This window comes from Panthera uncia, unplaced genomic scaffold (assembly GCF_023721935.1).
Source record: "Panthera uncia isolate 11264 unplaced genomic scaffold, Puncia_PCG_1.0 HiC_scaffold_2046, whole genome shotgun sequence".
Classification (NCBI taxonomy): domain Eukaryota; kingdom Metazoa; phylum Chordata; class Mammalia; order Carnivora; family Felidae; genus Panthera; species Panthera uncia.
This window is the reverse complement of record NW_026058741.1, coordinates 1-15,250: the sequence shown is the minus strand read 5'-3', so window position 1 is coordinate 15,250 and position 15,250 is coordinate 1. Positions and strand designations below refer to the sequence as shown.

The 15,250-nt window shown below is 50.9% G+C and overlaps 1 protein-coding gene across 1 annotated transcript; it reads left to right on the top strand.

Annotated features, from left to right (window-relative positions):
- Nucleotides 1-3,709: 3,709 nt before the first annotated feature.
- LOC125917587 (1-aminocyclopropane-1-carboxylate synthase-like protein 1) lies at nucleotides 3,710-15,244 on the top strand. The gene is made up of 10 exons (XM_049623750.1): nucleotides 3,710-4,213; nucleotides 5,276-5,566; nucleotides 6,649-6,708; nucleotides 8,733-8,803; nucleotides 9,969-10,038; nucleotides 10,533-10,599; nucleotides 12,585-12,682; nucleotides 13,213-13,290; nucleotides 13,994-14,094; nucleotides 14,717-15,244. The coding sequence occupies exons 2-10, from the start codon at nucleotides 5,276-5,278 to the stop codon at nucleotides 14,808-14,810; spliced, it is 930 nt and encodes a 309-aa protein (XP_049479707.1). The 5' UTR covers nucleotides 3,710-4,213; the 3' UTR covers nucleotides 14,811-15,244.
- Nucleotides 15,245-15,250: the final 6 nt, after the last annotated feature.

Below are 15,250 nucleotides of genomic sequence, written 5' to 3'. Positions count from 1 at the left end.
AAAGTAGCATGCCAACAAATCCTGATTCTTCAGTTTATTTTTTTTAAACCCCGGAAACTTTTTTTTTTTTTAAGAGAAATTGAGTAATAAGGTAACTGACAAGGGGGAGTTCACTGTATGAATGAGGGAGCTCACAGGACCAGAGAGAAGATGAAGATCAGAACCACAAGTGCTCTTGGGATCTCTGTAAGGGACCTAATAGCGAGTCTCATCAGCACACTGTGCTGGGGCAAAAGGGGTGGTGACTTCCGTGGAAGGGGTAGACTATTTCTGTCTTCATTTCCACTCAAGATTTGAATGGTTAAAGGGAGAGAATTTAATATCTCCCTATCTATGAGCATGGAGTCTCCTTCCATTTATTTAGGTCTTTAATTTCTCTCAGCAAGGTCTTTGTGGCTTTCAGTGTATGCATTTTGTTTTACACACGTTTTAAGTTTATCACTATCCTATGCTTTTCATGTTCTGTTAAATGTATTGTTAACTTCATTTTCTAATCGTTGCTAGTACAAAACAACAGATGTTTGTATCTTGTATCAGGAGCTTTGAAGGCTCTGAAGTTTTACCCTACTTATAAATGAACAGGTGTTATGGATGCTGGCAGAAGGCATGAGAATCCAGGGTCAGAGATAAAGGACAGCTTATTGCTCAAAGAAGTAGCAGGAATCAGAGAAGCTGGTTTTGGCTCCCAAGTCCTGATTCCTATAGGGCAAATTGAAGAGTATCAACTGATGCTTGCACGTGCAGTGTGGTATATTGCAGAAGAGGAAACCCAAGCTTAAGGAACATGATTCTTTTATGGTTAGCAGTAAGCCTGCCTGAATTTTGGCCCCAAGGGAGACATTATCCCTATTATATTGAGTAATAAACCCACCCTTTGCTCCAGAGGCAAATACTATTGCTATCATTCAGGGCTGTTCACTCTACACGTGTGTGTGTGTGTGTGTGTGTGTGTGTGTGTGTGTGTGTATCTCCTTGAAGATAGCCTAGAACAAAGACAGTCAGTGCTCCTTTTTATAAGACAGGCAGAAACATGAGAGACCCAGAAAGAATCCTCTTGTGACATTGCTAAATTCATTTATTAGCCCTAGCAGTGTCGGGTGAGGGATTTCTTTGAATTTTCAGTGTATACAATCATGTTGACTGTGAATAAAGATGATTTTCCTTCTTCTTTTCCAATATTTCTAATTTTTCTGTTCTAATTGCATTGCCTGGAACCTCCAGTGCAATGTTAACTAAAGGTAGTGAAGGAGGACATTCTTGTTCTCAATCTTAGGAGGACCTACGTCACTCTCTCTCTCTCTTTTTACTTTCTTTTTTTAACGTTCATCCATTTTTGAGAGCGAGAGAGAGACAGACAGACAGACAGACAGACAGAATATGAAGCTGGCTCCAGGCTCTGAGCTGTCAGCACAGAGCCCAACACAGGGCTCAAACTCACGAACTGGGAGATCATGACCTGAGCCGAAGTCGGACACCCAACTGACTGAGCCGCCCAGGCGCCCCACTCTTAGTCTTAAGTACAAAATCACTGTAAGTATTTTTATACTGCCCTTTCCCAGATAAGAGTTCCTTTGATTCTTAGTTTGCTGAGAGTTTCTCCATGAATGAGGGTTCAATTTTTGTCATGTTTTATACCTCTCGAGAAGATACAATTCTTTTAATTATTAATGTGGCAAACTACATTAAATTTTTTAAATGATGGGGTGCCTGGGTGGCTCAGTCGGTTAAGTGTCCGACTTTGGCTCAGGTCATGATCTTGTGGTTTGTGAGTTCGAGCCCCATGTCAGGTTCTGTGCTGACGGCTCAGAGCCTGGAGCCTGCTTTGGATTCTGTGTCTCCCTCTCTCTCTGCTCCTCCCCTGCTCATACTCTGTCTCTGTCTCAAAAATAAATAAAAACATTAAAGAAAAAAATTTAAAAAAATTTGTTTTAAATATTAAGCCAAGGTCCTATTCCTGCAATAAGGCCCACACAGTCATAATGCATCCTCAATTTATATATTGTTGGATTTGGTTCAGTATTAAGAATTTTGCATCTATTTTCGTGAGGAATATTGTGCTATAATTTTCTTTTTAGTATTGCATTGTTGGTTTTGGTATCAGAGTAATACTGACCTCTTAAATGTTTTTGGAAGTGTTCCTTATTTTTCTGAAAGGAAAATTTCCACATTTTGGCTATCGTGAATAATGCTGCTGCAAACACGGGCGTACAAATATCTCTTCAAGAATCTGCTTTCAATTCTTTTGAAAACATACCCAGAAGTGGAATTACTGGGCCAAATTTACTTCTATTTTTAATTTTTTGAGGAATCTCCGTATTGTCCACAGTGGCTATACCATTTTACACTCCCACCCAAAGTGCGCAAGCGTTCCAATTTCTCCTTGCCAACATTTGTTTTCTGGTTTTTGGATAATTGCCATCTTTTTCCGATTTTACTTTTAACCTTTTGTCTTTTTATTTAACGTGTCTCTTGCAATTACCGTATGCTTGAACCTTGCTGCTTTGTCCAGTCTGATGATCTTTTAATTGGCCCTTAGTGATAACATTTTAATGTGATTATTGATATGGTTGGATTTCAGTCAGCTATCTTGCTGTTTTCTATTGTGCCATATGCTCTTTGTTCATTTTTTCCTTCCTGCCTGTCTTCTTTCAGATTAATCAAGCATTATTTAGGATTATTTTTTATTACCTTTTTTTGGCTTCTTGGTGATAGCTTTTGATTTAAAACAAATTGTTTGGTATAGAGCAATGCTCTCAGTGAGAAGTTCACAGTTCTTATCATGGTTGGTTTACAAGGACTCATGACCCGAGCCCTGCCTCTATCTCCAACCTTTCACCCAAACCCTGCAAGCTCCAGCCATGTTAGATTTCTTACCGTTTATTAATGTTCCACCTCGACCCTGACCTTCAAGGCCCTATCAAACACTTCCATCTGCTTCCACCATTGCACCCTCTCACTATCTAGCTAGGACTTATCCTTCAGAACTCAGCCATCACTTCCTAAGTGTTCATAGCAATTTTATGCGTGTGTAGGGCTTCCTATGTGGGGCCAGTGCATGTGCTGGGGTTGGCAGTGAATCTCCCTGCTGCATGCTTCCATGGCACTGGGTAACCTCGTTCTTAATAGTCGTCATATTTGTATGTCTGCCTTCCCAATCAACCACGCAGGCCCACTGTTAGTTTTGCTCATCACTGTACTCCAGTACTTTGCAGAGATCTGGCACAAAACAGGCATTCAGTAAGAGTACTTATCAGAATTAAAGAGAATATGACTTAAATGGGGAGAACTGGCTTGTTTTACAGAACATAACACAGAGGACCAACAAAGTCAGGAGAACCGCTTAAGGTCACAAGGGTAGTGGCAAGACCAAAGAGAAGACCAGAAGTGGAGTGGGCAGAAGACAGCTCAGTCTTTCCAGCCATACTTGTGTTGAGTTAGCCTGCCGATTTCATGAGAAAGATTTTTCCTACTCAAGGCTCTGCGCAGGCTGAGGCCTAGGTAGCTTCACTCACTGCCCAAGCACCGGAACGTCTAGGGTCCACGGCGGAGTTCAACAAATATTCCATGGAACGCCCGTAAAACAAACAAAACTCTCACAGGGAAGGATGTTTTGAGGATGGCCTCACCTTAACCTGGAAAGGCTGTTCCATGGGTGCAAACAGGCAGACATTTGCCAAGTAACCTCCGTGACTCTAACTGCTTCAAAATCGGGAAACTGAGGCCGGGAGGCAGAGGGAGGGGCGTCTCTGCTTCGGCCGCGCCCCGGCGGGGGTCGGCACCGGGAGGGGCGGGGACGGGGAGGGGGTCCCGGTGCGCCCGCTACACGGAAGCCCGGCGCCGGAGGGCGGGTCCGGGCGGAGGAAGAGGCCCCGGGGCTCACGGCTCCGCCGCGCCAGCGCCCGCCTCCCCAGCGCGGCTCCGCGGTCCCGCCTTGCAGGGCAGCCCTCCACGCGGGCTCGGGGATCGTCCGCAGGCGTCCACGCCCCCGTCTCGCAGCCCCGGGGCGGCTCAAGCGTCCTCGTCCCGGAAGCTCCGCCGTCTCGTCTCGCGAGGCTCCGCCGCCCGCCCAGGCCTCGGCCGTCCCACCGCGGCGTCCGCCCCTGGCGCAACGCGGAGGCCCGGTGGCGCGACGGCCGGAGCCGCGGCCCTGCGCTCCCGCTCGGCGTCCGCCCGCGCCGCCCGTCCGCCGGCCTGCGCTGTTGGGGGCAGCGAGGTGAGCGCCCGGGAGAGCCCGGCCACTTGGGGAGGGGAGGCGCTGCGTGGAGCAGTGTTTAACCGCGGGGTTAACCGTGTTTAACCCTGGGGTTCAGGGCCGCTGGCCGTCACCCGTCACTTGGCGTGCGGGCTTGCTTCAGGACCGGGGGACTGCGCGCGAGGAGCTGTAATAACACTTCACTGAACTGCGGCCATGAGCCAGGCTTTGTTCTAAGCGCTTTATCTACTTCTAGCCTCGCTGCTGCCCTGCTCGGCAGGTGAGGAAACTGCCTTACAAAGTGGAGGAGCTCACACCCTCTGGCAGGAGGTGACTGCCCTCCCTGGCACCTGCGCTTCCCTCCCTCTGGTGTGAAGACCGGCCCCTGGAGCTCTGCCCGGGTGCCTGCCTACACGTGCGACACCCCCAGGCGTCCTTCCTTTAGTCCCCACCCATCATCCGCTCCAGACCACCAAATAATCTGTCCTTTACCCCAGCTGACTTCAACCACCACAAGACCCCTGGGACTCCCCACTCTTTCTGCCTTTTTGTTGTTGTTGTTGTTTAAGTTTATTATTTACTTGGGGGCGGGGGAGGGGGCAGAGAGAGAGGGAGGCAGAGAATCCCAAGCAGGCTCCACACTGTCAGCACGGAACCCACCAACCCTGAGATCATGACCTGAGCCAAATCAAGAGTCGGACACTTAACAGACTGAGCCACTCAGGTGCCCCCAGGCTCCTTCTGCTTTAAGTCAGAAAATTTTAACCTGATTTTTGGAAATCGAGGTCAGCAAGGATAGAAAAAGAACGTTGGTGACCCTTAGGCTGCAGAATGAGCTCCCATAAGCTGTTGTCAAGTACAACCCCTGACACTGAATAGATCCTTAGCAGAATTTACTTGTTGAAGGCTTTGCCCACATGGTTACAACCAGTAAGGGACACAGGAAGCAGGGAATGTATAAATGTAAAGGAAGGGGCAGATGGAGAATGGGAAGGATCTCGACTCCCAGTTCATTTCCCCTGCTACGAAAAGCCCTCGAACAGGCACGCTCAGTGCTTTCAAATGCTTTTGTCTTTTTTGCAGATGTTCACTCTGCCTCAGAAGGAATCCAAGACACCTACCACCTGTCCAGGCCCAGCCTCCACACAGGACCTGGACAGTAACCATGGGGATGGTCTGGAAAGAGAATGCTCTAGAAAGCCAGACTGGAAGCTGCCAGAGTTCTGTGGAGGGGGTGATCCTACCGCCACAGCGTCCTCTGGCAGCTCCCACCTGTCCTCTAGAGGAAGCATCATTAAATGGTTCTGGGACTCAGCTGAGGAGGGCTACCGGACCTACCACATGGACGAGTACGATGAGGATAAGAACCCCAGTGTGAGTGAAATCCCTGTTCCCACTGGAACCCAAGGTGGGATACCCTACCTTGACCACTAGGCAGGCGCCCAGCTTGCTCTTGTCAGGTTGGAGTTACAGTCCTCTGACCTCCAAGAAGGCTTCTGCTGTAGCTCAGACAGTCCCCGGTTTGTTGTCTGGATCAGAAAACGGCCCGTTAATGATTGAGGGGACCCTGATTTGTGAGGGAGGAATTCAAGAATCATGGAGAGCTCCCCTGTGGATTCTGACCACAGCCCATCGACCATGCAACTTGAGAGCTGGGACACGACTAGAGGTCAGGCTGCAGCCGTCTCACTTAGGGGTTGTGTATTCTTGAACTAATTTATTTAATTTCTTTGAACGTCAGTTCCCCTCTAAGTTGAGATGATGATGTCTGTTCTATAGCAGAGTCACAATTAAATATGAGGTATGTTACTAGCACAGCACTACTGATTAGAGCATCCAGTACATGGTAGCTGCCATTATTACTATTCTCTGTCCCAATTATAAGCTGTTTCTGATAATACCTTCAGAGGGCAGAGAGCTGTCACAAATAATCCTGTAATAATCTTTGTTAAGCATCTAATCAGGTGCAGGGCACTAGGTCCAGTGCACACTGAAGGCTTCTAATGAACAGAATATGGGGGTGTCACATCCTGCAAGAATCGGTCATAAAGTCTGTGGCTTCCCTCTTGGGTACTCACGGTGTCTCGTCCTCTCCCTCCGACCGCCTGCCCTGGGGGAAGCCAGCTGCCCTTTCACGAGGCAGTGCTGTGGGGAATCCCGTGTGGCGAGGGACTGAGGCCTGCCAACAACCGTGTGAACGAGTCTGGAAGTGGATCCTTCCCCCAACAGAAGATCCTTTCTAGATGGGGTTCTGGGCGGGGTGCTTCCTGGAGGAGATGGCATTTGAATGGAGCTTTAGAAATGGGAAGACGGGACCAGGGAGCTGAGTGAAGGTAGGGCTCGAACAAGGGCAAGGAACGGTGTTTGGCTTTGCTTTGCTGCCTCCGTGGGCTCCTCGGGCCTTCTTTTGGGACCCCTCGGCTCTGTTGACCCTGCCTCCCTATCTCTGTCTCCAGGGCATCATTAACATGGGCACCAGCGAGAACAAACTCTGCTTTGACCTGCTGTCCAGGCGGGTAAGTCCCGGTGCTCCTCTGGGTGGTATCACCAGTTCCCAGGGAACTGTCCTCTCTTGGACTTCCCCCGAATGCTTCCCTGACAAGAGCCTGCTGCTCACCTGAGGTCAGGAGACCCGGGTTCCACATCTGCCTCGGGGGCAACTTTCTCTGTGATCTTGGGCAAGTCACTTCCCTGTTCTGACCCTGCTTCTTGAAGACCTCCTCCCCATACTTGGTGCCTCCTGCTGGCTGGGTCCCTACTCTGAGTGGGGAGCACTCAGCAAGGTGAGGTCAGTATTTAACACCTGGCTCTGGGGTAAGGAGGACTCTGATTTGTCGCTTTTGCCAATTCCCATAGTGTAAATACTCCCACCGTGGCTGGTTTCAAGGTACGGATGTGACATCCCTGCAGACAACTTGGGAAAAGCGGTGTTAGAGGCACCCATGAGGTAGTGTCCCCACTGTCTAGGCACATAGATGGAAGTAACCTCGAGGGCACACGTAAAAATGTAGTAACATAACCAGAAACGGTGATGTTTGAGTTATTACCTTGGTTTTTTAATGCACTTTACTTATTTATACATTTATATAATTTTAATTTTTTTAAATGACTTTTTTTTTTTTTAACACAGCTTGTAAAATTCCTGGAAACTTAATTAAGCAGATTTCTTGAGCTGGTATGAGCCCTCTCTAGCAAACCGCTGGAAATACCTGGGAAATGTGTCTCCCAAGGCCACGGAGTCAGAGTTGGGGATTGTAGAGAGAGTGACATCTAACCCAAAAGAACTTCTTTCCAGAGGTGACAAATCCAACACCTAAGGGAAGAGGAAAGTAGGGAATGGGTTCAAAAGGCGCGTTCTCTCTGACTCCAGGTCCCCGCTGCACTGTCCAAAACAAATAAAATGTGAGCCACATATATAATTGAAACTTTTCTATTAGATAAGTAAAAAGCAACTGGTAGATTCATCTTAATAACATATTTAGCCCATTATATTCAAAAACAGGACCATTTCAACATGTAATCAATAGAAAAAAATGAGAATATTTTGCATACTGTTTTTTTTTTTAATTTTTTTTTAACGTTTATTTATTTTTGAGATAGAGACAGAGCATGAACGGGGGGAGGGTCAGAGAGAGAGGGAGACACAGAATCCAAAACAGGCTCCAGGCTCTGAGCTGTCAGCACAGAGCCCGACGCGGGGCTCGAACTCACGGACCGCGAGATCATGACCTGAGCCGAAGTCGGACGCTTAACCGACTGAGCCACCCAGGCGCCCCATTGCATACTATTTTCATATCAAGCCTTCAAAATCCAGCGTGTCTCCACTGAGGCCAGCCACATTCCGCGTGCTCTGTAGGCAGCTGTGGCTGGCGGACTCCATACTGGACAGCCAGCTCTATGGGATCAGGGAGAGGGAAGAGGCTGGAGTTATATACAAGGGGATGATTACCCTTTTTCTTCGGGTCCTCCCCCCAAGACCCCTACCTTTCCTTGACATTGTGTATGTGATGCCCTGGGAGTTCCTAACCCAGCACCTGGTCATGGTGGGGATGGTCTAGACACAGCCACACTTTCCGGAGTGTAATGTTGAGCAGAGCCTGCAGGCCGAGTCCGTCCAGAAGTTGGAGCCAACACCGAAGTGATGGCACCCGATTCTGGGACCCCCTTCTGTCACCCCAGGGAGAAGCTGAGTAGCGCGATCTCCTATCACGGCCTCCACAGATCCACCCCTCTGGGTTTTTTAGATGGCAGTGTTGCATAAAGAGCACTGGATTAGGAGGCAGACGTTCTGGGTTTTGTCTCAGCTCTGCCACTTGCTAGCTCTGTGACCTTGGCTGAGTCACCTCACTTTTTTGATCCTCAGTTTCCTCATCTGCAGAACGGGCAGGAGAATGCTGTGCCTGTGCTGTGTCACAGTCTCTCTGATGAGCCGACCGAGCCCAGGCTTTAACGGCCCTGGTGCTGGGTGGATGCGGGTCCAGTGCTGGCGGTCACCATGAGGATGTGTGGCCCTCAGTCCTGCTCTTCCCTCTGTCCCCAGCTGAGTCAGAGCGACATGCTGCGGGTGGAGCCATCTCTGCTGCAGTACCCTGACTGGAGGGGACATCTGTTGTGAGTAGTTGCCACGAGCCAGTGGTTCTCAGTCTGGGCTGGTTTTGCTCCCCAGGGGACAAAGGACATCTGGAGACATTTTTAGTGGTCATAACTGGGGGGGTGGGGGGGGGCTGTCACTGGCATTTATCGGGTAGAGACAAGAGATGCTGCCAAGCCTCGTACAATGCCCAGGGTAGCCCCCATAACAACTAGCCCGCCCAAAGGTGAGTGGGGCAGGTGGAGGGGACCTGCCTCAGGCTGAGGGCCGGTCCTGGGGACCTGGCGATCGCGGGGTCTCCTGGAGCGTCTGCAGGGAACTCGTACCTCTGCCAGTCCCAGCCCAGCTCAGGAGCTCCCAGCTTGGCTTCCCTGGGTCTGAGGCGCGGGGAGGGCCTTCAGGCATGGAGTCTTTGTCCCTGCTTTCTCGGTAGTCTTAGAGGAACCAGAACTAGCGCTGGGGGCGAAGGGGGGGGGGCTGGCTAGGGCATTTTCCTCCTGGAAAGATGGGAGTTTGTCCTCGTTGAGCACTTGCTAGGGGCCACCTGCTGTTCTAAGGACTTAGCGGCCAAGCAGGACTGGATTCCAAAGTGCACGTTCTTCTAGTAATTAGGATTGTGGGTCCTGGACACAGGCCACTGGCATGAGTGTGGAGTCTGCCGCTTACCAGCAAGTGACTGATTTCCTTCAAGCCTCCGTTTCTTTGTCTGTAAAATGGGTATAATAATAATAATAATAATAATGATAATAACATCATAGAGTTGTCATGAAGATTAAATGAGTAAAATTCCCCCAAGTAACTCCTGCGTCATGTAAATGCTCAATAACTGTTAGCAACAGTAACTATGATGACAGTTATTGTTATAACGTTATTATCTGCTAGATTTACATGCAGATAGAGTGTTACTTTTGATATTCCTCCCCTCCCCTACCCCTGGATCCTACCCAGTCCAGTTGATCAGGTGGGTCGGGGGTCCTAGAACTACAGAGAAGGCAGGTTTTTACGCCTGTGGGTGGTGGTGGGGTGGGGGGCCCCGAGATGTGGAGACAGCACTGGCCTCACAGCCCTCGTGAGAAAGTGGAGAAGGATAATGGCAGCTATCTGAAGATTCGCCAGGGGACCTTTGGGATGGACTGTGGGTTGGGGACCCTCTGACAAGTGTCCATCTCTCTGTCCAAACTTTAGCCTCCGGGAGGAAGTGGCCAGATTCCTCTCTTTCTACTGCAAGAGCCCGGCACCCCTGAAACCAGAGAATGTGAGTAGCCCCCTCCTCTGCCTTCTGCTCTTCTGCCCACCTCCCCCAAGTTTTGACTGGCCAGGGGTAAAGTAGGGCTGGGATCTGCCTTTCACTCAGTTTTGACTTGTTTCCAGGTGGAATTAGGAATACCCCCTCCCCCTTTCCTCCTCACCCTAGATATTTAGGATATAACTGGGATGTAATTTCTGCTCCACTTGGTTCTGTGGTTCCTTGTTGCCTCGACACCTTTGGGCAAGACCCTCTAAGCGACCAGCTCCCTCTTCCTTGCTCTGTTGATCTAGAGCATCGACCAAAGAATAAGCCACACAAACGTGCCCGGCTTTAGTCAGGAGGGGCCTGTGGCTGCCTCTGGGACCGTGCTGTGACAGAGCCCCAGAGGGCCCCGAGGTGGGGCCTGGCCGTCCCTCTGTGCCAGCCTGGATACAGCCATAGGTCCTTGCTTCCACTTGCACAGGTTATTCATCTTTCTTGTGTGGATGTGTCACCCTCAGGTGGTGGTTCTGAACGGCTGTGCCTCTCTCTTCTCTGCTCTGGCCACAGTGCTGTGTGAGGTGGGGGGTAAGTAAACTGTGGGCTGCTCAACACTGGGGGCTGCCCTCCGCCTTCCGTGTCCACAGCCGCCTATCTTTGCAGGCTGCACGGGAATGCTTTGGGCCATAGTAGACTGCTAGACCGCAGGGGGCGAATTAGCACTTTGACAAGATACCCGATGTTGGCAGTTTCAGGGGAGGTCAACTGATGCCAGGGTTCTGGGCTTCTCTCTGCCATGACCTTGGTTTCTCCTGTGGTGTGATGCTATGGCCTCCTTACATGACAGTGTGTCTTAAGGCAGGAAGGAAGGGATGAGGTGGTACCTTGCCTGTGTCTTTCTTATTGGGAGGGTGCAGGACTTTCCCAAAAGAGTCCCAGCAGGGCTCCCCTTATGTCTTACTGGCCAGAACTGACTCTCAAACCCATTCCTGAAGCAGTCCCTGAAAAACGGGATTAAGAACCACGGTTGGCTTAAACCAAACATGGTTTATCCTCAGGGGCTGGGGAAAGGCCATCTTTCCTTCCCTCCCACCTTCCTCGGACTTATTGCTGGCCATATCTGGGAAATCTGATGCTCTCTTCGCAAGAAAGTTGGAGTGTCTGTTGAGTAGGCCACCAGCAGTGTCTGAAACAGGAGCCAAAGTCAGATTGAGAACGGGTCATGGTCAGGGGTTATTGTCGCCAGAACAGAGAGACCAGACCTACTCACTGTAGCTTAACTAGTAGTGATTATACTGGTAACAATTACTGACCGAATACCGTGTTGCAGGCACTGGCCTAAGGCTTTACACCTAGTCCGTCATTTAATCCTCAGTGCCTCCCTCGGAGGCAGGTTCTGTGTCAGCCCCATTTCACAGATGAGGACATGAAGGCACAGGGGGTTAAGTAGCCTGTCAAATTCATACACACACAGAGCTCGTAACCAGGACTCGAACCACAAAAAGAAGATTCATTGCAAGGATATAATAGGCAATTTCCTACCCATTCTAGAACAGTCAAGAACAGGATTGGTGTCACACTGTCCATCTCTCATTGGGGTATATAGTTCCTCTTCCTCCCCTTTTTATATGTGAGCCTCTCTCCGGACCTTTCTCAGCTCCCGCATGGCCCAGTGTAGCTGCCCCAGCTCCCACTGCACGTGACCTTTCTGTCCAGGTGCTCATTCTCACCTGATGAGCGTCTGTGCTTCCTAGAGCAAAGTCATGAGAGAGAGCACGTGATGGGCTTCTGGCCGGCCAGTGGATGGGCTCGCTTGGGTGTCTTGTTTACCTCCCGTCCACCCCCCGCGGCTGGGGTAGGGAACATGTAGGACGAAGGCTGTCCCTCCCAGAGCTGCGAGTGGGGCAGGCGGGGGGGAGGGGAAGGCGGCCTGACCATGTGTCCTCCCCAGAACTGGAGGAATGCCTTTGCTCTGCATTACAATAGACCTTGGCGGTCATCACCAACCACCCCCCGCCCCCATCCACAGCTGGGGTCTTCTGGATGATATCCCCTCCCCAGCATGCCGTCTCAGCCTTTGGTTCCAATGTGCCCAGAGGGGGAATATCCACTCCTCCCGAACCCACTCTATCTCTGGGCCGTTCTGTCTGCTCTCAAGTGTGTCCATTTGTCCAGCCCAGATCACCCTGCAGCTTCAACTCAGTGGATCCCTGTCTTGGAGTGACCCAGCACATTGAGTGCTTTAGAGGGATCCTCTGAGGTTCAGTTTGCTCATCAGTAAAGTTACTGACATTACAGAGCGATAGTGAGGACCAAATGAGCTAACACGCAAGTGCATGTTTAACACAGTTCCCAGCACGTAGTAAGTGTTGAGTAAATATTGGCTATTGATTATCAGCAAAGGGACTGATCTCAGTGGATCCAGTATTAGAGCTTGAGAGTTGAGAGACACAGTGTGCCTCCACTCTTCCCCTGAGGACGTGGAAGTCTGGGAGAGGTGTGGAGCCTTTGGTTGGGGGGATTGGGGCATTCGGGCCAGAGAGTGACAGACCCTGGCCCACTCCTGCCCTCAGAGGCGTTCCTGATCCCTGCCCCTTACTATGGAGCCATCACACAGCACGTCTATCTCTATGGCGGCGTCCGACTGGTCTGTGTCTATCTGGACAGTGAGGTAAGAGCTCCTGGGACCCCAGGCAGGACCCACGCCTTCCTATAGATGAAGACTTTTCTCTCTGTGAATTTGAGGGTGGACATGGGAAGAAGTCCGTGCTGAGGGCTTTGGGGTTATGGCTGCAAGGAAGTGGAGCCTTCTGTTGCCCATGACTGTCCATACCTGGGTTCCCCAGGGGTTCTCCAAGTCCTGGTTTTGAGAGCTCTGGGGTCAGTGTAGAAGCCAAGGGCAGTCCCAGGGAGACTACATCAAAATGGTGGGGTGAGGATGGGGCAGAGAAGACCTCAACATGAAAGTTCTTGGACCCCAATCAGAGTGTCTCTCGGGCCTCTTCCCAACTAAGAGTGATGAAGTGTCCCTGATGTGATGGGGTGGGGGTTGGTGGCAATGAGGAGAGTGAGCCTATCTGTGTTTTTTTTTCAGAAACTGCACTGGGGAGGCTAGAGATGACAAGGGTTGGAGAGGCCCCAGAAGTTCAGGTTTAGGGGATCCCTGAATTTGGCTGGTGGCTTTTCTCCATCTTTGTCTAGGTCACTGGGCTGGACACACGCCCCTTCCAGCTCACAGTGGAGAAGCTGGAGATGGCCCTGCAAAGAGCTAACTTTGAGGTCTGGAGGTCATATCAAACCCAAGGCTGGGAGTGGGTGGGTCTAAGCAGGACAACAGACTTCCTGTGGCTGATCTCATCCTGGGAGTGGGTTGGCACTCCCTGATGGGGAGGGGGTGTCGGGGGGTCAAGTAGGAGCCTGCCCAAAGAGGGTCTTCTCACTGGAGAAAGACCCTGAGACCTCTGTGTACAAAGAGTCAACCAGGGAACTTGATTAACACCCCCGCCTCTACCACCCTATTTTGATTTTGTGGTCAGGTGTGGAACCTAGCCGTCTGTAGTTGAGCAGTCTCCCTGATGATTTGAGGACCTGATTCTCCTCTTGCCTTGAGGGGACCTCCTAAAGAAAGGCAGAGACAAGTACTACTCTTGTGGTTCCTTTCTAGTCCGAGGTCATTAACGCTGTGCATGTAGGAATTCTAAAAGTGAAAACCCCCACCCACTATTCTACCAACAAAGGCAACCTTTACCCTTTGGGCATATTTGCCTCTGGGCTTTGTTCTCTGCCTTTGTTTCCTTTCCTGGTTGACCCCATGCTACAGACATGTAATTCTCTGCCCTTGTTCACTCCACATTGGGTGGTGAACACATTCCCATCACATTTCCCTTGGGAGTCTGCCCAGCAACCAGCCCCATCTAGTGGGACCGTGTGGCTCTGGCCTTTAGGAAGAGCTGAGGGTTTCCTGCCCCACTGATGGTTTCAGGGTGTGAAGGTCAAAGGCCTCATCCTCATCAACCCCCAGAACCCTCTGGGTGACATCTACTCCCCAGGAGAGCTGCGGGACTACTTGGAATTTGCCAAGAGGTGAGGCACCTTGCAGTCCCCCCATAAAACGTGCCGGCGGATCAGGAAACTGACGCAGGCTTTGGTACAGGCCCTTCTACCCTGTTCCCTCCACTGTGGGCTCCCACCCGCTTTGGTCCTTCCCCCCACAGTGGGGTGGGGAAGCAGGGATTTGTGGGATGCCACTTCTCTTTCTTTCTCTCTTTCTTGTTATAACAACAGCTGTCATTCAGCGTATAGGCTCTAGGGGCCAGGTACCCTGCTAAGCGCTTCATGTGCTGTGTCTCCTGTAATCCTCCCAGTCACCCTATTATCACACTGTCATTATCCCCCGTTTGCTGAGCAAGGAGTGGAGCCAGACTTGAATCTGGGTCTGTCCGTACGTAACTGTTTTGCACTTATTCGTGTCCTTTGTGGAGGTGCCCACGGCCTCTCCGCCTCTCCCAGACAGTGCTTCGAAAGCCCCACTGCCGTCTGCTTTGTGTGTGCGGCTTCCTGTTTGAAGAAACAGGCATAAGAAGGGTGTCTCTGGAAGAAAGTTTGGTAACCCTGGGCCAGACTGTGGTCCCCTTGGATTTCTGATTCATTGCTTCCCCCACCCCGGGGGACCTATTTGGCCTGCAAACCAAGCTCTCTCCTCCAGGCACAAGCTGCACGTGATGGTGGATGAGGTCTACATGCTGTCCGTGTTTGAGAAGTCGGCGGGGTACCACAGCGTCCTAAGCCTGGAAGGGTGAGGCTGCCCCACCAAATCTGACTCTGCCAGCCCCCCAGTCCCCCACGGTGCCCTGGCCCCTTGGCTCGGCCCTCAGGATGTGGCCTAAGTTCATTTCCTCTCACATCCAGCTAATCCCACCGTCCTCAGATCCCCTAAGGAGAACATGGGAAGCCAGGCTGCATCATGGGTTTTCACATTGTTCTGTGGGGTTTCTGTAGAGCCCCAAGGAGGGGCCGGGCCATAGGATTCCTGGTGGGGGGAGGGTGGTGCTGCGAGGGTGGGAACTGGCCTTCTTTGCTGTTTTCCAGAGTAGCTCTAGCTTTATCCATTCACTCACTCACTTACCCATTCATTTACCCTTTCATTCATTCATTCATTCACTCAGTCGTTCACTCCCTCCCTCATTCACTCACTCCCTCATTCACTCCCTCCCTCCCTCATTCACTCCCTCCCTCCCTC

What these genes read in the sequence shown, in the direction of transcription:
- LOC125917587 (XM_049623750.1), top strand. Translation starts at nt 5,276, where the DNA reads ATGTTCACTCTGCCTCAGAAGGAATCCAAGACACCTACCACCTGTCCA. An exon ending in ATGAGGATAAGAACCCCAGT is followed by an intron (nt 5,567 to 6,648) that starts GTGAGTGAAATC and finishes CTCTGTCTCCAG; the next exon opens with GGCATCATTAACATGGGCAC. An exon ending in GACTGGAGGGGACATCTGTT is followed by an intron (nt 8,804 to 9,968) that starts GTGAGTAGTTGC and finishes TCCAAACTTTAG; the next exon opens with CCTCCGGGAGGAAGTGGCCA.